The sequence below is a fragment of the Xiphophorus maculatus genome, chromosome 22, assembly GCF_002775205.1.
Source record: "Xiphophorus maculatus strain JP 163 A chromosome 22, X_maculatus-5.0-male, whole genome shotgun sequence".
In the NCBI taxonomy this organism is placed as follows: Eukaryota; Metazoa; Chordata; class Actinopteri; order Cyprinodontiformes; family Poeciliidae; genus Xiphophorus; species Xiphophorus maculatus.
This window is the reverse complement of record NC_036464.1, coordinates 11,370,048-11,397,829: the sequence shown is the minus strand read 5'-3', so window position 1 is coordinate 11,397,829 and position 27,782 is coordinate 11,370,048. Positions and strand designations below refer to the sequence as shown.

General features: G+C 38.2%; 1 protein-coding gene across 3 annotated transcripts in view; it reads left to right on the top strand.

Annotated features, from left to right (window-relative positions):
• The window catches only part of col19a1 (collagen type XIX alpha 1 chain), a 127,074-nt gene extending 99,292 nt beyond the window's left edge, over positions 1 to 27,782 (top strand). For 2 of the 3 annotated variants that reach the window (XM_023328031.1, XM_023328030.1), the window contains exons 37-50: positions 279 to 329; positions 460 to 504; positions 1,372 to 1,398; positions 3,475 to 3,528; positions 4,448 to 4,492; positions 4,790 to 4,834; positions 4,921 to 4,983; positions 5,373 to 5,408; positions 8,532 to 8,576; positions 9,206 to 9,349; positions 12,372 to 12,438; positions 12,562 to 12,699; positions 19,943 to 20,020; positions 24,744 to 27,782. In XM_023328031.1, the coding sequence (XP_023183799.1) occupies positions 279 to 329; positions 460 to 504; positions 1,372 to 1,398; positions 3,475 to 3,528; positions 4,448 to 4,492; positions 4,790 to 4,834; positions 4,921 to 4,983; positions 5,373 to 5,408; positions 8,532 to 8,576; positions 9,206 to 9,349; positions 12,372 to 12,438; positions 12,562 to 12,699; positions 19,943 to 20,020; positions 24,744 to 24,844 (939 nt within the window). In that variant the 3' untranslated portion in view covers positions 24,845 to 27,782. Of the gene's footprint in view, positions 1 to 278; positions 330 to 459; positions 505 to 1,371; positions 1,399 to 3,474; positions 3,529 to 4,447; positions 4,493 to 4,789; positions 4,835 to 4,920; positions 4,984 to 5,372; positions 5,409 to 8,531; positions 8,577 to 9,205; positions 9,350 to 12,371; positions 12,439 to 12,561; positions 12,700 to 14,547; positions 16,178 to 19,942; positions 20,021 to 24,743 lie in introns of those variants that run through there. The other variant, XM_023328032.1, reaches the window with a different exon arrangement.

Genomic DNA, 27,782 nt, shown 5'->3' with positions numbered 1-27,782 from the left:
TTATAAAAGACTTTTTGTACTTCTTTAACATCCTTGTCTTTTGGATTAGGACTGCTTCCAGGTTTATGAAAATCTGCTGTTCTCTACTTATTCGACTCTTTTCTTTTCTCAGCCACACATTCATTCTCTGTCTTTCTCTGTGTAGTCACCAAATACAGATGTGATGTTGCTTTTAAGGGCTTAGCTGTGTATAATTGCTCAAGACCTAAAGTATAGTTTCTACCTGAAACCAGAGAACTTTTGCAGAGGGGATGTGTGATTCTCTGACTGTGTTTCAGGGTGCGCCGTATGTGGAGGGAAACGGGATGAGCAGCCTGTACAAGCTGCAGGTAAAAGATATATAGATTTTAACTTAGGTTTGTAATTGAATTTATTGAATTTGATGATGCCTTTCTAATAAATTGAATTTGACCCGCATTGTAAAATATTTAGTCATTACATAAAGAAATGTCTTTGCAGAGTGGTGGAGCTATTTTAGGACCTCCTGGAGCGCCCGGTGCTCCGGTAAGTGTTGTTGTGCCTCAGGTAAATCCTTTAAAGTGTGCTGTAAGGAACTCTAGCAAACAGGCATGCTGATACTGTATGAGCTGCAGAGCCTGCGAGGGCTGAATAACAAACAACCTGACCAGGCCTCCAGTGTTATCATGGTTCTGAAGCATTTATATCACAGTCAATCACTGGGGGTTGGCAAAGGCCAAGAGGCTTCCTGACTCCCAAACAGGTGCCTCTGATCCACGCCGGGACACACAACATCATTGATATGCAAAATGAAACTTTAGAAGTTGGTATGCTCTGCGCGGTGGAGAAGTGGCCCGATTTGCTTATCTCTCCCAACCTTCTTTTGCCTTATCAGACAGTTTGTAATCTTGTCCAGTCCAGGGAGACGTTCAGTCACGGGGCCTGCAGGCATCCGTTCACTGAAACGAACACTTAAGGAGGTGACAAAGAGCAGACGTAGTGCTGTCCCCCCAGTGCACAATGCACATGAACTACAGCTAAATCTCAAGAATGTCTCAGCCTGTACTGCATCTATCACAGCCCAACAGCTCCTCGGGAGCAATCAATAAGAGAGCTTCCTCATCAGTGTTAAGAGGGACAGATAATTTATCTTTTTTTTTTATTAGAAAAATGCAGGTTAGGTGTGTAAAGCCATATTGGATTGTGTAATGCTTGCCTGAAATACAACTGCAGAATTGTCATCATTTACAGACAGACACATTTGAGGGAAAATGAAGCAACAATGAATAGTATGAGTTTTACCTACAACAGAATATATCTGCCTGTCATTTCAGACTGAGTTTAGACTTTCTATTATTCTGGTTGTCACATCTATGGCAGTAATCTGTCTTCTTTGTTTCTTTTTCCTTTAAGGGCCCAAAGGGAGATGAAGGACCTGTCGTGAGTAGAAACTGTTCGTTCTGAAACGTGCATACAACACAGAAAGGGAGAATTCAGAGCTGCTTTTTATCATTATCTCCCAGGTTTTTCCTCTGTATAACACAAGTCAATAAAGCCTCAAGTCTGAGTGCTTAAACACTCTCAGTAGAAACTCAAAGTACATGGAAATGAAAGGAAATGACCTTGTCTCTAACAAATATGAAGCTTTTTTAATATATTGTCTTGCCAGTGGGATCCTACAAACACTTACTGCATTTCTAATGCGCTCCTCAGCCGCTTGCTTTTGTACCAAATTGGGAAAACAATCCGTTTGCAATCCACATATACATGCAACCAACTTGATGTTTCTGCTGTAACCCTGAATTCCTCATCCTCATGGGACCAATTGCATTTTTTATTGTGTTGGTCGCACAGTGATTTTTCACCAGAATGTTAATTTGACATCCTAATAAATTGTCCCGTCCGGCTACAGAGCCATGCTGGAATTGCCCCAATCTGTCTCACAGCTGATCCTCTGGCTCGTCCACCCTCTCCCTTCTTTCCGTTAGCCACAATGGCTTATTCGTGACAATCTGCATGTGTGACAATTACCCGGACAATTCATCTATGTCAGCACCAGTTGCTTCTCTGTTCTGTGTAATGGCGTTTCTCCATGGCAGCCTGAGCAAGAGGAGGTAGATAGAGGCCATCACTTGCACAAGAACAGGGAATGGATCTCTATTTTTAGAGCAGAAGAAAGACTGATTTTGAAATGAGGCTGTTTTCTTTCTAATGTTCCTGTAGCCCACATGATGTTACAGTATGTGCAGTAGAACAGTTGAAGCTATTAACCCAAAGCCGTTTGAAACAAATGGATACATAGAGACATGCATCAATTGAGGACTAAAAATATTAAGATGAGAGAAAGAAATGTTGCAGAAACTGCATTATGTAACCAAACACACTTTCATTTTTTCTATGTACATTTCTTTGAAAAATGACTTTCCTCCTAGATGTAAATTCATAGACATAAATCAAAAATAAACAAGCAAATGGAGCAAAGTTTTACCCGTACAAATTTCTTCTGTTTTGCAGCTAGCATGTTTCAAATAATACAACATATTTTAATATCAGACAAATAAAACTTTGACACACCTAGTTTTTCTTACTGCCAGATCAGAAGAATCAACAGAACACATAAATAGAACATATTTGACAACATGACTTAGGCTGGGGGATCTCAAAACGTGACACAATCACAAGAACCTAAAGAGACAGTAAGAATGTGTGGCTTAGAAAAGTTCTTGAATGGAGGAAAACAGTAGTGAACCTTCCAAGGAGTGCCAAGCTTTCACACTTATTCAAATAGTGCATTAACATCCAGAAATTTGCTAAAAAACCAACATCCATCTCACTGTAATAAACTCAGTTGAGTTTACTAGTTCAACAGTTATAGAGACAATGTGTAAAAATAGTGTTGATGGGAGAGTTACAAGGTAAAAAAAAAAAAAAGAATCTCAGCTTGGAACTGAATAGTAAGATTGAAAAACACTGAAAAAACACAAAGGTCTGTCTAATATTTTTCAAAAATGCTTTGAAAATTAGTTCTTCCAATGAGCAATTTTATAAAGGCAAACTCCCCCATGCCAATGTAAAAAACTGATTCATAGTTATCATTAAAGTGGTGCAGCAACCAGTTTTTAGGTCAACTGAGATATTGCTTTTTCACATAGTCAGGGTGGATTGGCTTGCTTTTTTTCCTGAATAAAGTACCTCATTATTGGGAAAATGTTTTAAAACCAGTTTATCGTTGTCTGATATTAAAATTTGTTTGTTGAGCGGAAACATATTTGGCAACTAACTTATTTGCAGTCCTGTGACTTTAGTTTGTATTTTCTTGTTTATGTAGATACATTATTATGCATTTCAATTTAGGTTTATAATTATGCTTGTTGCCAATGGCACTGCATTTGTGGGATGTGAGGTAAAAATAGCACCATTCTTGGTTGCAAAATAGGCGGAAGCAGTAACTCTTAATCTACTTTATTTGTGACCTGATCAGCTTGACACAGCAGGTGGTGTGTTCTTCTCTCACAGGGGGAACCAGGACCCATGGGCTTACCCGGGCTTGAAGGGCTTCCCGGTGCCAAGGTAGGCAACAGAGCTGTTTCTCTCCCGCAAATGAGCTTCCCTTGATTGCAGCATGGTTAAAATGCATTCTCTCTGGCGCATTCTCATTATACAAAGTTATAAAGAGCTTCTTTGTGAAAGGACGTATCCATCTTCTGAAGAGTAAAAATGCTTGGCACTGTGAACATTATAGGTGCTAGTTAAAGTTATGAGCCAGCTTCAGGGAAACTAAATGTTTTTTTTGTTTGTTTGTTTTTAGAGAAATTCAATTACTTGTGTTTCTGTTTAAATATTGCCTGGAGGAATTTCAGGTCTACATTTCCAGAGAGGATATATTGCAATTTGGAGCCAAAGCATTAATGAAATGGCGAACAATCTGCACCGTGAATTGCAAACATTAGTGGAGATGCATTTCCTTGAAGATAGCGAAACTGGGCTGGACGGAACCAGCATCCAACTTTGTGTGACTGTGAGCTGAGTGAAGATTTTGTGAGACTGGAATATGTCAGTTTCTGTGAGATCAATGAACATTTTTTCTTCTAGGAAATACTGTCGGACACATAAGTGTTACCTGTACAAAAAATAATAATAACAAAGCTTGTTCAAACTTACTTTATGCATCTAAGTGGATTGTTAAAGAATTTTAGCCTTTTTATCTCCTCCTACATTTGCTTAATTAAACCATGAGTTTCACGATGACATTCACAACACATATAAGTGCAGTGTCTTATAATATAAACATTTGAACTTTTTCACATTTGACATCTAGTGCCAGGGATTTTTTTTTTTTAAGTTTGTACCTGTAACGTGACAAAATGAGAAAAATAATTCAACGCTTGTAAAAACCTTTGCAGGGCACTTTACCTACTGTGTACTGTATCTCCTGGATATGACAGGTTTTTACAGTCTGTCATCTCCCTGATTTATGTTGTCTTTTCAGGGTGATATTGGCCTGCCTGGCCCTTCTGGGACATCAGGTCCTCCAGTAAGTAATTTATGTATGTTCTGCTTATTATTATTTCTACTTATTTGTGTCATAATTGTTTTTGACACAAGATCTGTATTCTTTAAGTCCTCTGCTGTCATCAGTTCAGCTGTGTTTCCATTAAAAATTAAACAACATGAGTTAGTTAATACTAGTACCTTGGCTAAGGACATTGTAATCGTTTGGTATATATAAAGGGATTACAGAGTGACTATATTATAAATGCAAGGCTGCAGACATGACACTACTGAGGACCTATCACACAAGACACGTTCCCCTACTGTCTGTGATTGACAGGGGAAACCCGGAACACGTGGAGAGCCAGGGATCCCAGGAGAGCCGGTGAGGAGCAGTCGCTAGCTCTCTTTTAACTGTCAATCCCCTTGCCACTTCAGACTGACACACCGACTGTCTCTGTTCTTGGACAGGGTGAGAGGGGGCCCATCGGAGAGACTGGATTCCCTGGACCTGAGGGACCTCAAGGTGTTCCTGTAAGGATGCAAATCTTTTCATTAGAGAACCCTACAGCAATGTCCACACACCTTTGCACTTGTAGATTCATTCACGACTCCAGCTTTTGTGCTCACAGGGGCCAACGTGATTCAAGGACAATATGGATGAAATATGTATGTTATCTACCACTCGTCCTGTAGATGATTATATTTCCACATTCCTCTATGTAATTACCATCAGAGATAGTTTCTGTAATATTCCCTGTAAGTGCACAATGGAACAGTGTTCACTCAGCAATCAGGATCATTATCCCTCGGTTGAGATATCTCATTAACTGTGGAGATTACTAGGAGTGCAACAGCGCTGATCCAATCGAAGGTGGGAGCTGATACAAAATGTCTTTGTTTGTGTTGCGGTTCCTGAGCAGGGGAGGCCTGGAAAAGATGGAACTCCTGGATACAAGGTGAGTAGTTTCAAATCCCCTTATAGAAAGTGCTTTACATCAGCCGGGCTACAGAGAGATGGCACAGCAGATTTTTATCCCCCCCTCCGGCAATAGTGTGCTGACTGCATTAAAGCGATTTGCATATTTGAGATTTTAGCGATAGAAACTAAATGGAATCCTGCAGGTTTAAGGCTTTGTTGACTTTTATTCTTCTTATCCTAATTATATAGTTAAGGCTTTCAGACAATGATAAAATGTCTGTAATGGAGGGCGTTAGACACTTCAAATTAATGATGTGTTTTGTTTTTGTTTTTTTTGCTTGCTGAACCTGGCTTGAACTGAGACAAATCCAGCAGAAAAAAGTCTGCTTTTGGATTGCTGATCAAATTTATTATGCACCATTTACCTCATGAAAACTAAGAATGGTCCTGGAGGATGCAGAAAAGATCCGCTTGAATGGCCGTCCCACACACATTATATGATCCAACACCAAAACTTGACTGATTGTGGTTATTACTGTTTTGCCCAGATATACAAGATGTTTTCCACTTTACACCTAAATGGTAGACCCAACGCTTTATTGTTTGTTCATTTTTATTATTTAATATTCCCCCACTATAATCTCTCCGTTCCACTGAGGCCATCTACATAGAGGCTCTCATTCTCGTGGAACAACAGTGCCATCTAGTTGGTGGCTCTTCTCATCTGCATAGATTGCTTGCTCACTCCTTTGAGCTTTAATATAATGCTCAGGGAAGCACATTTCAGTGGGCAAGATGATAGATTTAAGCTTCCCATCAGGCAGTGGGGAATACAGCATGCTGCAGATTAAAGCAGGCAAGGGAGAATGGCATCACAAAGCGGTGCCCGCTTTAAAACCACATCATGCCAGATTGTCTTTTGCGTGCCTCCTGTAATCCAGCGGGAAATTGATACAAAGATGCTCCCCGAGGTAATGCTGTGAGCAAAGTAAAAGGAAGCAATGAGGAGTGACAGGGAGGGGACCGGATGACTCAAGATGTTGTGACATGAAGCTGGAGACAGGTATTTTCCTCGCGGCTCATCCATACAGTAAAGACAGCTGGTGGGAAAGCAGGCCTTTGTCAAACAAAACCGGAGTGATGCAGAGGAGCCGTGACATTGCAGAAGGTGAAGCACTATAATGGGAAATATTATACAAGCAGTAGAACCTGAGCAGAGTCTAAAGCAGTCAATGCACAGTCATCTGATAAGAGTGTACCTGGAGTTTGTTTAAAAATAACAGTAGGTGATAGGTATTTTCCTTTCGAACCTAAATAAAAGAAAGAACCACAGACAACGTATATGAATTTTATGTAGAGCTTTTGCAAAAGGAGAAGGCTTTGAGAACTCCTGGGAGAAGGCTCTGAGAACCCTTCCTCCGAGGAATCCACAGAGCATTCTGATCTGCTCTCACAAGGACTCCTGTTTTTATTGTCAAATAAGAACAGGCAAGGGGGCAGTCAGGAAACACAACAGAGGTCGTAAAGCTTCTAACCCAAACATCTAACAACCCAGGTCCAGATGTGATATCTGATCAAAGGTCTGAGCCCGGTTCAAATCTCGGTCAGTACTGTCAATAAAACAAAATACGACTGTTCACAGGTAGTTACTAAATTAGGGGGTGCGTAAAGTTGAACCGACAGTAGTGACCTCCATACACACGTAAGGAAGAGAACACTTTAAACAGAAAATCACAATGATCTATAGGCTGAATGTGAACTAAAGTAAGAATAAAATGATAATACCAAAAAATCTCTAACAGTAGGAATTTTTGTAAAGATTCACTGATCGCTGAGATTTTGTTGCCAACTTCTATTCACCGATTGTGTAGCCAATTACAATTTCACTTTAAGAATAAATTTACATCTCAAGGTTCACCCCCCCATGGCTTTACCAAGCTGCAAATAAATTCTAGATATTGCCACCAGGTGATACAATGTAGAAGTCTCAATATTACGTTAAATTAGGCTCAGTTGTATTCCGTGGAGAAGCATTCAAAGTTTGGTGTAAAACCTACCTTCTTAATGGAAGGTGCAGTATTAATGAGGACTTTCTGTAATATTTTGAATACGTGACAATAAAGGTTTACAGTGTCCTGGAGGGTCATTTACCATAGAAATCTGTGACTTTGTTGGAGCTAAGGTGATGTCATAAATTTACCACATCAATATGTTGAATGGTCGTTCCCATGGAAATGCACAGAATTTGGTGTGGATCTGTGTGAAACATTCCAGGAGTCGCAGTTGATTCAAATTACAATGTAATCCTAATGAGCTTTTTTGGGGTTGACAAAAATGATTCATATCTAGCTTAGTGCAAATCAAAACTTACACGTGTGATGTACAAACTTATCACACCAACATAATGTAGCCGACAGTGTATGTTCAGCGTAGGATTTAACAAGAACTTAATCTCTGTCATCAAAGACAGCTTGAAATGTGTATAAGTCTGACTTTAAAGCAAGTCACTTCTTGTTCTAAGTGGGTGGAGCACAAGTGATGTCAGGAAATGAGCATGTGAATGTTTTGATGGCTTTTCTGTGATGACACACGTCATTTTAGATACAACTCCAACCTTATGTGTAGAAGTCATTATTTCTTTGTCTTTTATGGTGAAAAGACTGATTTTGAAGTTTGGCCACACCCTCATGCTTTAATGTAGCAGAAAGCTTTTGATAACATTTGATGTCCAGTGCCTAAAGGCTATACTGAACCTTTCTCTAAAAGGAAAGCTCTATGATGAGTTTGATCAGATATGTATTTAAAAGAGAGAAAGTGAAGGTTTTAGTTAAAAATGGCTGACTTCTTTTGAGATTAAACCATGGCTCCAATATTGGTGATGTTGGCATTAACATGTTAGGAGTCAAATATAATATAGGAAGCATAATGTTTCAAAGAAAAACATTATAACTTGCTTATGACCAGGTTGTGTAAAACATGTAAAATCACCAAATTCCTGTCACCTGCCAGTTTTACTGTGCATCTCTAATGTTGGAGGCTTTTATAGTATGTATTGCTTCCTATTACTAGAAAGGAGTATATGTCTATTACAGCTATTATTTTAAGGATCTTATTTTTTTGCTACAGTCTTAAAGTTTGTTTTGCTTTTTTTTTTCCAAAGGGCTCCACAGGTACACCAGGTGACAGAGGGTCCAAAGGTGAACGTGTAAGTAGAATCATCCTCTTCTCCAGAGTAGAATCCGGTTTATGTCTCTAACAACAATGCAAAGAACATGTGCATGAAATGATAATGAAAGGATGGCAATCAAAATTACAAGGAATGTTCATTTCAGCAAATATTACGAATCCCCACAAGCACATAAACACTAGAAAAAAATGGCATTTAATGCTCATTGTGGTTTTCTATTGTGTTTGCCAAGTTTTGTCACAGTTCTGCAATAATTTTACTTAACTTTTTTACTTAATTTTTTTTTTTTAAATGTAGCTAATAGAGAAGGGAAAAAAGTAGACTTTTAACTTTTTAGCTTTTAAGGCAGGACAGGTAAATGCAAAGGCAAATAAAACCCAAATGAATGCTGAACAATCAGTTGGCTACAATCAGCCAATTTTTCATAAATTAAATGCAATCAAACTAGGAAGTAGTAGGATTTTGGTGAATTAAATCTACCAACAGCAGGCATTTTTAGGCGGGAGGGGAGATTGGAATAAGTTGTTAAACCTAAAAAAAGGATCTACAAGTAAGTCTCGACCAGGAAAAACCTGTGTGTCACATACACATGTGGAATTTGCACAGACGGCAAGCTTAAAAACAGCAGAGCTTTCTTTTTAACGTAGGGTGATCCAGGCATTCCCGGAGAAAGAGGCGTTCAAGGTGAAAGGGGTCGCATGGGTGACCTTGGCATGGTTGGACCGATGGGGCCGCCGGGTGAAAAAGGAGATCCTGGCCCCCCTGGACAGCTGGGGAGCGTAAAACTCCTGGTAAGTAGCAAATTTGCAAATTCTTCCGCATTAAAGTTCTTTCTTCTCGTATAGTTTAAATCATCTGACAGGATGTGGCAGTTTGTGTAACTAGCTTAGTTCTTCCAGCCTGGATGGAAAGCAATGTATCTACAGTTTTTTGCATGAAACATCAAACAAAGCTGAGCGAGGGAGCTCGTTGTTCGTTCTCTGCTCAGCGCTTCCCACTCCCGATCATCTAGGCGTAACAGAAGGTCAAAGCAGGAGAGAGTCGGAAACAGAGGAAAAGACAGAGATATGTGGGCGTGCCAAGAGCTCTGCAGAGCGGGGAAAACACCTCCATCTGTCACAGACATTTTTACGCTCACTGTAGTTATATAACATTCACAGTGATGAAAAGCCCATTTGAATGCAACGATACAACATTGGAGCCTGTTGTGTGTTATTGTTATGAATGCTGCCCTGGAAAGCAGTGCAGTTGAGAACAGTTGATCCGACTGACATAAACTTGAGACTGAAAGTTCCTTGAGTGGAACAACATGTACTGTATGCAGAGAAGTAAAGTTGTTTTACTGCAGTGGAAAAACTTCACAGTCAAAGATGTTATTAATGAATGGATTATTAGAAATTATCTGTAAACTTGAGCATTTGGCTGTAGTTTGCATCCATTCATTCGTCTGAAATATTTTCTGAATTTAGTTCAAAGACAGTAGGGGGCAAGAGAGGGTTTGGCCGCAGAGCTGTCAGACTGGCTTCTGAGGAGCTTTGGCAGCATTCTTTTTTTTTTTTTCAAATCAACTAGGGGAAAATGTGTTTATGTTTTTGGACAAAACAGCTCTTTTTTGTTAAAGAGATGTGCCAGAGCATTCAGAGTGTTAGCACTCACTTTGCCTCCATTGCCTCTGTGTGCCCTACAGAGCAGCTGTAGCTTTAACACAGCTTGAACTGCAGAAAGGAGGATAGCCAAAATGTTTTGGAGACACTGTTGAGATATTGACAAGCTAAATAAAGTAAACAAAAACAAAATACTGGAGCACTTTTTCATTGTAGGTGACTTAAAAAGAGCCCGATGCACTAGATGACATGTCTAGATTTTTATTTTTCCTTCTTGGGGGGGACGAAGCAGGGGCACAGATGGTAGAAGGGTGACACACTGAAATTGCAATTTTATCAAAACTCCCTGTAGTCTTAGATCGTAATGAACAGCATGCCAAGATATTAAGTTAAAAAGATGGTGGGGTGTTTTGTATCCTTCCATAAATTGGTCTTCAGTCTGAAAGTTTCAATTTGAATTGCTAATCTATTTGCACCACAAACAGTCTAACTGACTGCTCTATTGGGGGTTGCTGGCAGGGCTGGGTGAACAATCAGATTTAAAGGGTAGCTCTCGCTTCACCATGACAGATCAGTGCAGCCCTTATATCATTGCAGACACCACACCAATTTGCTTATTGATCCCCCACTCTATTTTTTCCTTTATCCCTGAACAAGACCCCAAGATGAAGTACAGACAAAGCACAACCTAATGACCCCTTACTATGGGGAACATAAATGGAAACAGTGTTTCCTCACCTGGATGGTGGTCGTTGAGGCCCCCTGCTGGAGCCACACCTAGGGGTAGGGCATGCTGGGGAGGACCAGGTACCCCTGGAGCCCCGCTGGGCAGAACCCGAGATGTAAACCTGGGTCCTCCTTCCCATGGGTCCATCATAAGTGATGAGCTCATAGGCAAAGGGGTCAGGTGCTATGTGGACCTTGGCAGACTGATCCTCAGCAACAGAATCCTGCTCTTAGGACACGGAGTGGACAGGATTTCTGATTTTAAGATAAACTGTTTGCCCCAAAGGTGCGGCTTATTCCCCATTTTATTTCCCTTGGAAATTGGATCTCGCATACGGGAATCACATAACACCCAACTTTAGCAGGACTTAGCTGCAAATCGAATACCAGTAAAGCTCATTAATTGTTATGGTCAGAGACCAGGCTATCTATTGTGTATTGATTTCCATATTATGAATCCAGACCCTAAATAAACATATTCGCACATGAAGATAGTATAGTACAATGTGTTGAACTGGTTCAGTAGTAGAAAGATCACTAGAAAAGCAAATGCATAATTTTGTCCTGCAATTCTCATTATGCTGTATTTGTAGGGCAGCCCTATCCTTTCCCATTTTCAAAAAAAGTGAGGAAACCCTGGAACATACATTAGGTAATCAAAAAAATCACAAAGAATTATACAAAAGAGGAAGCCTGTCACAAAAACACTCAGAAGAGACACGTCTCAGGCATTTGCCACTGCAGATTTTGAGAACAATGATCAAATTAACGTGTATTTTTTTGCTTATCTCAATTTGCACAGTCGAAAGTAAGCCCTGAACAGAGCAAGATTTACATATTGCATTCTTACAGGGAATAAACTCTTCTTCCAATCTGATTACTGCTGACTATCCTACCTTGAAGTCCATACTCTTAGGCGGTCGTAACTTTGCTATTCTTTTACAAGTGGCTTATAGACTTTCTGACTGTGAAAATATTTCTGGATATTATATTTATATTATGCATCTTCATAATAACTCGCTATATTTTAGAGGCACACAGAGCTAACACAATTCCTTTGTGGCACAGGGTGCATCACTGCAGAGCTGAACATAAAGTAATACCACTTTAGAGAGTTATAGTATGAAATTTAATATTCCTTCCTGAATATGTTTTATTTCCTGCTGAGTTCTGATCTTGAGCTGAGATTGGAAGAGGGTCTTAAAGAAAGATTTTTAAAGGTTTTACTATCCTCTGTTGTTCTTTCTTTTGACAATTTTTGGGTTCAATAATGTCTGTTGGCGGACTTTGTTGAGCATAAATACATGAGGAGTATCCGTTTAATTGTTATGCCATGATAACTTTAATCTTCGCTGTATGTTCTCTGCCTCCATTTGCCTCGGAATGAAGGTTTAGCTTGTGTTGTCTCTTAATTGGATTTTCCGTCTTTCTTGCCCAAGTTAAAATGCTTCAGTAAGTGATCTTTTATTCTCCCTTCACACAGGATGATCCCAGCTTTACAGAAGAACTCAAAATCTTTATCCAAAGTGAAGTAATGAGGATTTTTGAAGGTAAAAATAGTCTGACATTTAATTTAGTTGATGTGTTCTTGTTCACTCTAACACCCCCTCTTTATGTCATTCTCCAAGTTTTTACTGATACAGCCTTTTTGAAAATATTTTCCTGCCCTGCAGAGAAAGTGTCTGGCACCGCCACGCAACAAAAGACACCTGCCGGCATCTTAGCTTCACCTTTCCAAGGTCCTCCAGGACCCCCGGGCAAGGATGGATCCTCAGGTCCACCAGGAGAGCCTGGGCCACCTGGACCTCAAGGTAGTAGCTTAACACTCTGAGTTTACAGGCTTGACTTAACCACCAACTCAAAAAAAATAAAAAAAAATAACCATAAATGGCTTGGATTACCTGTTGGTGTTTTAATATACTAATACTGACCCATCAAGTGCCTTGAACTTTTCCACATTTTGCCATCTTACAGTCACCAAAACTTAGTGCATTTCTTTTGTCTTTTTTGTGACAAATCAACACAAAGTAGTGAATAATATGTTAGAAGAAACATGAAAACTAGAGCGAAAGGAAATAATTCACGGTTTCATGTTTTAAAAAAAAGAAAAATCTGAAAAGGTTTGCATAAGGTTGTATCCGTACCCCACGACTCTAATTTTTGGAAAAATCTCATGCTATCAATTGTCTTCACAGTTTTCCTATTTCATAACTAGCGTCCTCTTGCGTTCAACTTAATTTTAATATAAACGTGACGGTTTTGTAAACTCCTAGAGAACAGCATAATGAAGACTAGGGAACACACCAGAAGAGAACGCTGTGAACAAGTTTAAGATTAGGATTTGAAGCAAAGTCTACTGAGACAAGGCCATCCAGTCCAGACCTGGAGAGTGACAGCTTAGATGTATCTCTGCTCCAACATGTCTGAATCACTTGGCTGTCTTCCCTCATCAGCATGTTATTCAACTCTGCAGATGCCTGGTAGTGTAACATTTTTTTGATTCAGGCGTGCTGGAGAAGGCAACCATGTAAAAGTTTCATGTAAAAGTAGCTTTCAAGAACTGGACCTAAACTGACAGCCTGGGAGATCAATAATCAAAGATGCAGCGAAGAGCCCCATTGTAACTCAGAAGGAGCTGCACAGTTCCACGGCTCAGAGCGAAGGAACTTTTGACAGGAAAGCTATTAGTCATGCACTTCACAAACGTGGGCTTTATGAAAGCGTTCCAAGAAGAAAGCCATTGCTAAAAGAAAACTATAAGAAGTCCAGTTTACAGTTTGCCAAAAGTCATGTAGGGTACATAGCAAAACTGTAAAAAGAAAATACTCAAGTCTAAAACAGTTTGCTATGAGGATGTTTCTTGTTCAGCACAGATGGTGAATCTAGTTATAGATGAATGGAAGACAGCTGGACCTAAATACAAGGCAATCCTGGAACAAAAACCTGTTAGAGGTCACAAAAGAAACTTGAGACCAGAGTGAAGGTTTATCTTCCAGCAAGATCAAAGCATATTCAGGTGTTAAAATTTCTTAAAGACTACACCTAAGTCCATCCAGGGGTCTGTGGCAAGACTTCAGAATTGTTTTTCAGACATTCTCTTCATCCAGTCTGATTTAATTTATTTGAGCAATTTTGTGAGGAAGAATGAGAAATATCTTCTAGTTTTCTGTTAACAAATATTTATTGTAAGTGGCAAATAAAATGCATTCTACATTTTCAAATTTTCACTTCTAAACATTTGGAAAAGCCTATATAATTTCCTTTCATTTCACAATTATGCAGTTACGTTAGTTATCTATCTATACATTTAATCCCAATAAAGTAAACAGAAGCTTGTCTTTGTAGCATGACAAAATGTGAGAACATTTAGGAAAATTAATACTTTGTATATATCTGCACCAGAGCTTTAAAAATGAATGAATAAATAAAATGAAACTTTGAGCAGGCAACTGTACTCTGCACTGTTGCCCAGACTGTGCTTGAAAGACGGAGGAGTTACCGTTGTAAAAATGCACTGTTTTCCATCTCATGTAGGCTACTCACTTATGCATGTTTTTGTTATGAGAAGAGCTGATCTGAACTGCTGTAGATTGCTTGGAATGGGGTCAGGCTGACAGTTCTACTCTGTATGGATTCATGAGTATTTTTCTCTTGCATAGACCCATATATCAATGCAGACTGAGGGGCTGGGAGCAGAGGAAAGGCCAGGAGTGTGGTGCACTGCAGCTCTCTGGGAAATATGAAGACAAACGAAGAATTGGCTGTGAATAAGAGAAAATGTTATCAGTGTGGACAGAAAAGAGCTCAATTATTGATACCTCACTCAAGGAGAGAAAGCTTCTGAAATACAAAAGGAGCGTAGTCGAGTTGGAAGGTGGACATTCATTATAGGACTAATCCTGACTCTCTGACTGCTCACACAACACTAATGGTTTGCTGGTCAGGCTTTGTACCTCCAACATGCTTAGATTTATTTTGTGTCCTCAGCAGAACTTCGGTAAAGCTTTGAAAGAGGAGTGCTTCATGTGATGGTGCACATCAAAGCACTGCTGCATTGGCCTTTCTCTTTAAACTTTTGTATCTACCTCACATTGTTCAAGACCATACATATATTTTAACTCAAAGCTATAGCGTCTAATGCTCATTTCATTCATGAATAAAGTACAGCTGCAACCAGATGTTTACAAACACATAAAAATAGGCACATTTTTTCCCTAAACGATTGTTCCATTTACAGATAGTGAAAACATGAGATTTGAGATTAGAATAAAACATTAGACTAATAAAAAAAGCATTTTTAATTCAGAAATGCGGGCTTAGTGAAAAGGGTGTGTAATACTTGCTTAAAGGTTGTTGTTTTCAAAAGGTACTTTTAATCTGAAAAGGACCTTATAAAATATTGATTGAATATAACTACATTTTTCAAAGCACAACAGTCAGTTCAGAAGCATAAGATCAGCACTGCGTAATGCCGTACTTCCATACTTCACAGCTACAATAATTTCCTCAGGCTTGAACCGATGGTCATTACGGAGGAACACTTCAAATTTACTTTTGTCACAACATAGGACAGGTCTTAGAAAAAGAATGTCTTTCTCCCTGTCTGAATTTGCAAACTGTAGCCTGCATTTTTATGTTGTTTTCAAATTAATGTCTTTGCTAAATGGCCTTTCAGCCCATGCTGACACAGGATTTGTTTCTTTGTGGATGACCTGCTTCAGCTAGCACCTTAACAAGCTCTTTTGCTTTTGTTGCTATGCACATGTCAATCCAAAACACAGTCATATGTGGGACACAGAACCCATTTCCTTCCTGAACATTATGATGGCTTGGAAGTCCCACGGTGTTTAAACTTGCATAATTATTTGATAATAATTCAGATAATTCAGGTTCACAACTACTTTTCTGATATCTTTGATGATTTCTTTAGATTTCCCAATGTTGTCACACAAAAAGCAGTGTGGTTGAGGCGAAGAAAGTGATAGTAATAAAAAAAATGTGTTAGTCCTAATTGAACTAAAACAGGAAACATTTGGACTGATTTATTTCAATGAGAAAAAGGCGGTGTGTGTTGTGTTTTTTATAAAGTGCATGTAAATATCTGGTTTCCACTGTAGTTAATGTAAGCAACTACTCAACTCTAAATATTTGCCACAGGCATTACACGTCTTGGATTTTGTTTGCTTGTTTGTGTTTTTTATGCTTTTAAAGTGTGTTTTATAGGCCATTTAAAGTGCAGCTTTGCAATAAATATTTATTGAAAATAAAGAGAAAAGTTATTTCCCTTGATGCATCAAGAATTCAACAACTTCTTAAATTTTTTTTTCTTTGTTGACTTGTGACTCCACTCAGCTGGTGAGGCAGTTTGGGGTAATATTTCCTCATTATTTCTCGTCATCCTCCGCTGGAGACCATGCTCCTCTGGAATATCCAATTTGACTTCTTCCCTATTGTGGCAAAATGAATTGTTTATGGAGAAAAATAACCCTGTTGAAATCATTGTCTTTCTTTTATTTTTTTCTTGTTTGTGGTTTGATTGCACAGGCGAGGAGGTCTCCAGCTGTTAGAGCATGTGCCCTTGAGGACACATGCTATAAAGCAGTTATTCTTTTACTGTACTCTTGTTTTTGTAAGCTGGTGATTTTCTATAATTTTATTCATTTTTCTTTTACTTTTTACTACCAGAAAAATCTCAAGTGTCATTGTATAATTAATTAACTCTTTATTTAGTTTCTTTTGTTGTTGCTTTTATTTAAATTTTTTAATTTAGTCCTTGTATGCTTATTTATACCTACTGAAAAAAAGTGTTTTGTTATTTTTTGTTTTGTTTTTTTTATTTGCAGTTTCAGTCAGTGCATTCTGTTTTGGAGTTGCTCTGATTTTTCTTGTGCAGGATGGATGAAAATCTGAGTGTTTTCGATAGAGAAACTCCTTATGGATAGGTGTGTGTTGTACATTTTTAGCGCATGCTGTTAGCATGAATTCATGGGTGTTGCTGTCAATAATGTTTTTGATTGGGTGTACACATGGAGGTGTACAACTGCAGTCTTATCAATCAACAATGAAACAGTATTATATGACAATATCTCTATTTTTTGTACTTTGTCCATTAGTGGTCCTGGAAGCAATTTGTTTTCAACCAAGCCCAGTGTGACATTTTCAATTTCATCAGGGTGCACCAATCCAACGTGGCACCCAAGCTTATTGCTTTGTGTGCTATTCAGTAAATTTTTTTCATTTTGCTTAAGGTACAGTGCACTTTTCTCCATGGAACGTCTCCTCCCTGAATGAATGCCCCCGGCCCTGTGAGTGTTAAAAGAACTCTCATTATTGCAGGGATGTGTGGCTAGCCCCACTTTCTTTGAGATTCCGTTTTGGAGCATTCATGAGCCTTTTCTTCTGAGATTTTCTCTGACATGTAAGCGTTGAAGCGTTTCCCCTTTGGGCCAGGCAGCGAGATGCTTGATACTCCTGTCAGTGTTTCTGACGCACTCCATGCAACTGCTGGTCGTGAGACTCCATTACTTTAAGTGCCTCATGGGGAAATATTGTTGTGGCCCCTTGCCTTTTTACTTGGTATGCTGCTGTTCTTGGCTGTGAAGACTTGCCCACTTTGCATGCAGAGAAAAGCTTTTAAAGGATGATTGTGTGTTTTTTGCTATAAACAAAAACATTGCCTGGTCTGCCTTTTTAATGGTTTTTTTTGTTTTGTTTTGGGGTTTTTTACCTTTTTCTTAACACGCTTGCGGAAGTGCGCTGGTCTGAAATTTGGTCAATTTTCAAACCTCATAGTAATCCAATTATTATTTATGTTTAAGAACAATATCTAACAGCGTTCAAAATATTTTTCTCTAGATTTCCTGGAGTGCATTTTTATGTATATTCAAAGCGTAGACAACATCTGTGTGAGTCAGAAAGGAACTGCTGTAACACATAGTTTTATTATTAGAGCGCTATGATAAAGTATTTTTTCCCTTAGAGATTTCTTTTAGTTTTGCATTTTGTTTCAGGTAATTGCATGAGATGATCAAACAAATTTTAACACCAGAAAAAAAAAACACCTGAGTGAATAGAAAAAGTCATTTTTCAAAGGATAATTTAATTTATTAAAGGCAGAGAGCTTGTCAAGTCAAGTCTGCCTGCACTATCACTGGCAGCAAGAACTGCCAAAAAGCTTTTTTATTAAAGCTGCTGTAGATAACTTTTATAAAAATATATTTTTTTGGATATTTGTTAAAACTGTCACTATGTCATGACAGCATAATATGAGACAAATAACCTATGAAAAAAAAATCAAGCTCCTCTGTGTTATTCCCTCTGCCATCTGCATGAATACACTGCTTCTGGTCACTAACCAATCAGAGCCAGGAGGAGGGTCTTAGCACTGTCTATCAGGCTCATGTATGCACTGCTCACTGTCTCCCCATTGCTCTCTGTTACGCTACATATCCTTGCCCACAGTCGTACCTGTTGTAAATGCACGCGGGCTAATAAGCATGACTACCAATGATGCTAAGAAACTGTTTTCCTGTACTGGTAAGTTGTTTCTAAGCTATTAGCACAGCTGCAGCATATACGCAAACATGACTGACAGCGCCAAGACTTTCTTCCTAGGTCGGAATTTTTGTTTCTGACCAGGAGCAGTATATGTATTGCTGCAGATGGCAATTGGAGCACTGGTAGGAAGTTTGATTCCCCCCCCCATATTTTCTGTCTCATGTTATTCTGTCACAACACATTGACAGTTTTAACAAATACGTAAAAAACACAGATTGGCAAAAGTTACATACTGCATTCACTAATTGTAAAAAGATTGGAGTTTTGAGCCATGCATATAACTACCAAAATGACCACAGTCACCAGGCAAAAGATAGATCAAGCTGAAAATCATCTGTATCCAGCCACCATCCACTTTCTCTGTGTATCTCTACATATTTAGCATGTGTTTGTGAATAATTAATTTCTTTAACAAATATTTTCAGTGTCCTCTACAGTTATTACCACTCTTTTTAAAGATGTAAAAATACCTTTAAGTGGATAGCTACAGATATTCTTTCAATATTATAGTCATCTTTTATTGAAGGAGCATAATCAAAGTAGAAAATATTGCAGTTTCCTTGTTTTTCCTCCCTCACCATACTTGGTGGCAGGATAAACTTGGAGTTCATCATTTCATTTTTGTCATTGCTTTGACTCTGGCCAACTACATTTATTTTATAGAAATTGTTAGGGTTGCCTAAAACTGTGCCGATCATAAAACAACGTTTTTTTGTTGTTTTCTTTTTTATCAACATGGAATTTTTTGCTTCTGAGTAAATTACTGTGTAAATGTTGGGTTTTTCTGATGTCTTTAGTGTGAGATAATGCTTATATATTAAGAGATGGTGTGATTTTATTGCTTCTTAAACATCTTCACTACTGTTTCCAATAAAAGTGGATAGTGCTGTAAAGTCATGGAAAAGAGATAAACACAATTTAGATGATCAACAGGGATTTTTCTAATAACAGTTTTTGTGTGTGTATTTTTGGTTTGCTTGCTTTTTATTCGCCCACCTGTTTCCAAAATCAGAGCACCTGCAGTGACCCACATATTTGATGGCTGGTTGAAATAATCCTCTTTACTCTCCTCTGAAGTCTTGAAAGACATGTTCTTGTGATCCTGTCATTGTCCATGACGCCCTTCAAGGAACTAACCTGCAGATGAATTGTTTGAGGATTTCTGTTTTGACAATATGTCAGCACATCTTTTATTATTTAAAGATGTAACACTGAGAAAGGGGGTTCTCGGCTGTCAGTATCTACAGACTAAAGCTGTGTCCCTCAGACAAACACAGGGCTCAACAGATGTCTGACATTTTTGTCCTGCTAGCAGTATTTAAGATGATACAATGTCGTGGTTCCTTGCCAGATAAAAAGGTTGCACAATGTGTTGCCATGTTGACTCTTTAACATGCTGTGGCATTTGTTCTAATTTTTCTAACTGTACTGCGTACTCTATATAAATGATAGTTTTTTAGTATTTATTCGGGTTATTGTATATCTGTGTGTCCTCAGGATACCGGGGTCAGAAAGGAGAACGAGGACAGCTTGGTCTGGGGTTACCAGGAGATCCAGGACCGACTGGGCCACCAGGTGAGAAAGAAACATAGAAGGCCTTTTAATTTGAATGTTGATTGTATTGACAAACCTGACCTCTTCCCCTTCCTTGCCCACCACTAACGCCCCACTTATTGTGTAAAACTTTCACAACTGTTGGCAACTCTCAACAGTTTTTGTGAAAAACAACCGTAACTGTGGCAAATAAGGACAAGGACCTATAGCGAAGTTGCGCCCACTCACATTGAACTGGACGATAAGTATGGCTAAAACACTCCTCGATTTTTAAGGTATAATGGCCATAAGGGTCATATACTGTATATGAATGATGCTTCGGGCACCGAGGATCTCATTACAACCTCTCTGAAATACCACTATATTTTAAATAAATATTTCTTGCCATTTGCCAGAAAACTAAAATGTATTGTTTCTCAAAAGGGTAATGAACCAAGTTATATATGGCCACAAAATAATCAAGGATCCATCTCCCTTAATGAAGTGAAATGTTACAGAAGCATTGTACTATTGGCAAACAAGCCAATTCAGGCATCAGTAATTGTGGAAAAAAAAGTAATCTGATCATTTTGCCTCACTACAGAAATTTGCTGAAATTAAAGGGTTGAACTTTGTGACATTATGGTACTGCAATTAATTTTTTTTTAATTACTTATATATATATATATATATATATATTTATTTATATATATATATTTACATCTTCTAATAAATTGGCATGCTTACTATATTAAATTGGTTTAACATAATATTAATCATTTGGTTAAATATAGATTTGGCAAGTGCAACATAAGAGTTTGTTTTTTGCAATCAGAATATTTTTCATTAATCCTTAAAAAACAAGTGAACATGGTGTTCTTGATACTGGCATTAATAATTTAAGTTACTTAAACAAGACAGGCCATTATCTGTAATGTCCATTAATTTTGAATTTTGAATCGAAAATTAAAAGCAGTCATAGACACAGGCTATAAACATAAACTATTACCAATCATTCTAAAAAACTAATAAATAAAATTGTAATATTTAAAATTTTCCTCTGTCAGAGTTTGAATTTTGCTCTGACAGCTATGTTATGGTCTTAAACACTCACTTAAAGTAAAATATGTAGAGAAAAATGTAAGAGCACTTTTCTGAGCTGCCACTTTTAGGTCAGATTGACCAGACATTGCACTGACAGCTATTTCTCTTCCACATTTGCTTTTTTTTTTTAAATCAGTTTTCTTACATAGTTGCTGAAAGGAAGAAAATGCAACTATGTTTGACTTGTGTCAAACTAACACCTTCACAGCTTTTTAAGCCATCATTTGTTATCTTCATCTTGGTGGCAAAAATGCAGCCCCCTGACTGCATTCTATTTGTTAAAGCCTCATGCTGCTTTAACAAAAAAATAAAAAAGAAATACCCCCCAGAGAAGAGAAATTTCTGCAGTAATGGAAAATGGCATCTGTTCTGAAAACTAAAATCCTATCGTGCCATCTTCCTGAACAAAAAGACCAAGCCATGATGTTGGCATATCCCCCTGCCGGTTTGAGAAGTGGGATTACTTCACTTACTTCAAGCCTGTGACAGCAGGAGTTTATCATTGAACTTGAAGTCACTCATGCAATCTGTGCATAATGTATGTGCGGGGGCAAAGGAAAGTTGGCTGTAGCTCCGCTGGAGAGGATAAATCACAGCTGTTGAAAGAAATCATCTCTAGAGGTGCTCAGTTATGGGAAGCACCTGCGGCATAACTGGTGGGGGTTAGACTTAAGCCGTAGTTGTGTCTTGGAAAAAAATCAGAAAGTTATTCAAACTGACTGATATGAATGCAGGTCCACAGACTTCTGTTTTCTTTTTTTTCCCCCTCCATACCTTCAGATTTACAAGTTTCCTGTAGACTCCTGTAGACAGGAGAAGGTTTTTTTTTCTTTCAGCCAAAATTTCTTCCACCTTGCCATCTTGATCAAAGATATCCGGTATCCTTGGCATCTACTCAGAGCTGGTTTCCCTTGGAGTCTAAAGGCTGGGATCCGCTCCATGCTGGAGATTCACCCAGCTGTTGTATCAGTTCAAATGCTGAGAACTAAAAATTCTCATGTTGGGCTGCAATGTCTGTGCTCTGAAAGTGGTATAGATTAACACTACATTAACATTAACACAACCAATGCATTAAACTTAAAATAATTAAGTTAGCATGACCACATGTTCTATCTGTAGTCTTCGTCCTTATGTCCACAAGTGAAACATTTGTCTGGAGTTGCTAATTAGTAGTTTTAACCCTGCTGCCCAAGTGCAGAGATTTAGCAAACACCTCTTTTCTCTTACAGTCTGTGTTAACAGTTACCAAATCGTTTTGCTTGTGTGAGCGGTTAAGCAGTAGACGGCTGTGGCAGTGATGGAAGGGGCAAGCTGTGTTATCACGCTGAAGTAAAGGCCAAGCAGGTATCTTTGTTCAAAGTGAGCAGGCCTTTGTTGAGCTGTCTCTGCTCTGAGTGATGTAATGGACAGTCCTTTGGGAGAACTGAAGCAAAGGAGGTCTCTTTTTTTTTTTTTAGGCTTATCGAGATCTGTTTAAAAGACAGTGTTAACGCTGGCCACTGTATCTGATGACCAGAATATAAACAGTGCGAAAAAAGACCGTAAGTGAAAAGTCACAGGAACTGTGACTTTAACAAGCTGTTTGGTAGGTGAGATGAGATAGTAATGTCCCAGATGCCATAATCGCCTCAATATATTAGAGCGCAGAGAAATATTAGTTCTCCTTTTCATTCTCATTAGTGCAGCTAAAGAATTCATTAATTGTAATTGAGATATCCTTTGGGTATGAATATATTTCGAACACAGATGGTGTGAACATTTCCAAAGTCACTTCGGAACATAATGATCCGTGACTTAATTTCCAAACAAACCAGTGAAACTTTTTTTACTTTGTAAATAAAAGAATTATGACAAATTACAAGACTTAAAAGCAAACAGCCCAACTAGGCACGTGTCAATATATTCTTGAGTAAAATAGTATTGTTTTCAGAATACTGTATTTCGATTTTTACGTAAGTATGCATGACATCTAATTGCTCCAATCCAATTGCTTGTATTAAAAACAGAAAATCAAAAGATACTTGTACTGATGCTAAGATAATATAACAAACTGATCACTATAAGTGATGTTCTAATCACTTTCTTTCCCTCTAAATCAATTTGAGTCATTTAAAATCAGGTGTTTGTAAATACCAACTCACAGTCTGACACTGTATTATGATTAATGAAAGCAATGGTTTGTTTATGCTTGAAAATTCAGAAGATTTAAAGTGCGGTAAAATACCACACTACATTTATTCAGTTTTGCTGCGTCATAAATGCTGCCGCCATCCGAATGTCCTCCTAGCCTTCCTTCCTTTGCTCCTTTCTGTTTGTTTATTTTCATTGGTCCTTCCTTCCCTCATTTCTTTCTCATTTGTTATCTTGTTTATTCTGTCCATTTTCCTCAGTTTGTTTCTTTCTTCAGAACTTCTCTGTTGGTTCCTCTTCCTTCATTTCTTCATTCTGTCCTTCATTTGTTCTTTTGTTTGCTTGTTGTTTCCTCTCTTACGTCCTTCTTTGCTTCCATCCTCCATTTCTTCCTTCTTTCTTCTGGTCCTTTCTTTACATTGTTTCTTCCTTACAGCCTTCATTCCTTTCAACTGTCCCCTTTTCCTTCTCCTCTTCCTTTCTGTCTATGGTTTTTCAGAGGTTTTAAGATCATCAAAAATTATTATTGTCCTTTTTGTGATTATTAGTCAGTCTGATATCACTGCATTTCAGAAGTGAACAAATAAATTATGTCCCTACAATTTTAATTTGATTTCATAGCATCTTGTTCTGCTCACGTAAAACCATGATTCTGATATTTCATGACTTTGAGATGTACAAGTTGCTTCATCTTGATCATCAAAGGCCCCTGACCTAATGTTGTTCACATCTCACTTTATGCATTAAAACAGCTTGGAACTAGTCAAACTTTAGAAAGGGCTTCAATGACCCATGTTTCTTTTTTCTTCAATGAATGTATGTTTTGCATACATTTTGCTTTATGTGAGTATGTGAGAGTCTAAGCCACGTATCAGGCAAGGTGTCTCAATGTTGTTGATATTTTATGAATATTAACAATACTCAAGTGTTTGAAAATTATAAAGTCATGGCCCCTCTTCTGATCAAACCCAAGTCAAATCAAACAACAGCAAGATTTCAATGCATACCAGGGGATGTTTTAAACCGTACATTAGTTTTTACTCACTGATTTATGGACCTTCCCATCATTTACCCTAATTTCCCTGAGTAAAAGTGTGGATAGCACACAAAAACTGGCTCTAGTTCAGGAAACCTCGTACTCCTAAGTTTGACATTTCATGAACATGAGGCAGTGTGATAACATCAGACTTGTCTGAGGAGTTTGGAGGCTAAGTCAGTTCTTCTGCTTCTTCTTTCCTTCTTAAGAATCTCCTGATCTGCTTTTGTGGGGATTTGAGGCCATGTCTGTCAAGTGCCAGTAAAATGTCAGAGTCTTTATGGCTTTGTGTCCTCTCCTGCCCTACTAAATCGCAGAGCATTTCTAAGCAAAACATTGTACTTCTGATTACTTGCTACATATAATTAGATAATTACTGTTTGTATGAAGGAAATCATGACTTTGCCAACCTTCAGATTAGCTGTCAATGGAAAGCTCTTCCTAGCTCTGATAAGGTGTAGCCTATTTCAGTAATTAACAACATTCTCTCTCAAGGGCCACCTGGGATCCCTTCACAAGGCCCCCCTGGCTCTCCTGGGCCTCGTGGACCCCCAGGGACTTGTGACCCGAATGACTGCTTTCTTCCTACCTTGTAAGCAGAGAGCAAGAGTGTAAAATGGTATGGTGTGCTCCGAGGACGGTTGTCATCCATGATCTTCAAGCTGCAGCCACAGAGCAAAAAAAAAAATGCTCTGTCTCGCTGACCTCGCTGTGTCTGACAGCTTCTACAGTTCTGCTGTATCAAACAGACTCAAAACTGACCTCTTTTGTTCACTTCACAATAACATTTGGGTGCTGTGGGGGGTTGTTTTCCTAGGTGTGCTGTTGTGCTTTGTTTTGAATGCAGCTGAAAACCTTTTGCAGTGCTGTACTTTGAAGTATTTTTCTCGTCTTTCCAACTCTTACTGTGATGCAATGCATTCCTTATCGACTGAAGTTGTCTTTCAAGACCTAGAGATAACTGTTTTGTCAGGTTCAGCCCCGGCTGAATAACCTTAATAATTATTTGTTTGCCTCTTTAACGGACTTGTTGATGCACTCTTCTATTCTTACTCGGTTAAACTGGCTGTAGGTAAGTCTCATTTTTAGCTGTTTGTTTATGTGAGAGAGAAAGAGAGAGAGAAAGATCAACTGAGTGAATGTACTTATTTTTCAGCAAATGTAAGTAAAATTACTTCCTCTGTAATTTCGGCAGCCAGTTTGTCTGATATGGAAATTATTTATTTTAAGTGTGCTCCTTAAGAATGTATTTAAAAGATGGTACTAGTCAGCTAGAAATGTGGCATGTAAAACATGTCATTTTGTTTAGTAATTAAGTTATAAAGACATGAGCTAGTACACGTTTTAGTTGCTGATAAGTTTCAATGTTTCTGTTTCTTTGAAGTGATGAGGTGTTTGTGTTTTTTTAAGAATCTGTGGTAAAACTATAGCTGAAGACGTCTTCCCATTTTCTGTAAGTTGCGTGTCATTACTGAGCAATTATTAAGTTGACAAAGCATTTTTTTAAACCCACAGACACCTGGCCGGTATTATTTTTAATACAAACAAAGAATTAAGGGCAGGTTTATTTCATTACATTAAACTATTTTTGGGATTTGTTTATGAATTTGGTTTTGTTAGAGATACTTCTCATTATCTGAGAAAGGAAGATGGAATATTTCCAATAAAAATGTATAAATCCTGAGAGTGGTTGAGGCTAGTAGCTAGACCCTGCAAAAAGTTAGATTTTTCAAATGGTTTCCAAAATGTAAATGCTCTTTGAGATATATCTCTCTATATGTATATATCGAGAGATATATTGACTGGTTGCACAGATTTTTGAAAACACTAACACAGAAACCGTTGCACATTTTCGTACTGCTAAAAGCCGCAACAGCAGCCAAAACAAGTCATTTTTCTTTCTTCTTCCCACATATTTCTCCCTTTGCCCTGACTTTATCAGTAAATGCAAGATGTGGACTGAAAAAGTTTTGACTGTGAGAAAAAGTTTCAAAACACTCAAATAAACTGTAAGCTAGAACAACTTTGGGGGAAAATCGTCTTTAGTCCAGAATGTCAACATTCTCTCCACCTGCTGGCCCAGCATAGGCATCACAATGTTTTTCATTGGAGACAACAGGAAAAACACCAGTTTCCAAAATATCCAGAGTAGTTTCCTTGACAACACAGCTGAATATGTTTCCATTCATGGGATACAATGCTAGATTAGCAAATAATAGATGTTTCCATTTTCACAAGCAAGAAATTTGTCGTGATTTTTACAGCCAAAAAACTTTCATGTTTCTACACAAATGTTAATGAAGTGACATCAGACTTATGTAGCATCTTCCAACCCTTTCAAAGACATTTGACAATGAAATCAGTCATTTTCATTCATGGCAAGGATTGTAGCAACAGCAGTCCTGGGGCAGTCCGACAGAAGCTATCGGCCTTGCTGACAAGACAGGTGAAGTGTCTTGCCCAAAGACACAAAGACAGAGGCAGGTGAAGCGGGAATCAAACCGACTCCTAACACTGTCACCCCAAACAACATAACAATGCAAAAGATTTTGAGTCTGCCATTTTGTTTTCCAAAGAATTGAGAGACCTGGAAAGGAACCTAGTCTCACCAATGCTGTTGCACAAATGACAGCGCGACACGCTATCCAAATCCTCAATCCGCTCTTGGCAGACTGATGAGTCGCAGCTAATTAAGTGAATGAATACAGCTTGCAGTTAATCATTATAACTTTGAAATACAAAAACTGAATTTGTTTGAATAAGAGGGCAACAAATTTAATATTAAGTTCCCATAGTTTGTTCAGTTCAAGGTATTTAATTTGCAGAAATCTCATCATACTAGCAGTTAGCCTTCAACCACTCGAAGGTACCCTTGATTTTTTTTTACAAACACCGAAATGGCCTCTTTCAAATCAGCCTCTACGATCCCTTTAAAAGCAGATTCTTCCACAAAAAAAGAATGTACTTTGAAATGTCTATTTTCAATTAATATAGCTCCTCATTTACTCTGTACTCTTTTTTTTTTAACTGTAAATATCTTTCATGTGCTTTATTTTTACTTTTTTCTTCTAAGTCTAACTCTTCTAGTCTTGAAAAGGGACCTGACAATATAACTTTAAAAGCTGGCTGTCACTGTTACGACACTTCAAGGTTATCACTTGTCAATCATACATTGCTGCAACTGTACAAGAATGTGTTGCATCTGAGATTATTATTCACATGCGCCGTTTACATAGTGTCACGAATGATGATTCCTCTGGTTTGAGTGTGAATTATTTAACTTCATCACTACAAAGGAAATCGGACTACCACACCACAGCTAACGGAAGGTTGTTTTCGGTTTGGAGGAGACATTTTACTCGTGAATGTACTTGAAATGTCTAAGCTGCTTCATACTCTACATCCAGGTTTTCCAGTTACTAACCAGCACTGTGTGTCGCCATAAATTGTCTGGCTTTTGATTTCCTTGAGGCTGCTGTTTTGCTTTATTTATTTATTTTAAGTTTTTTTCTGAATTTTAGTTTAATGCTTTCC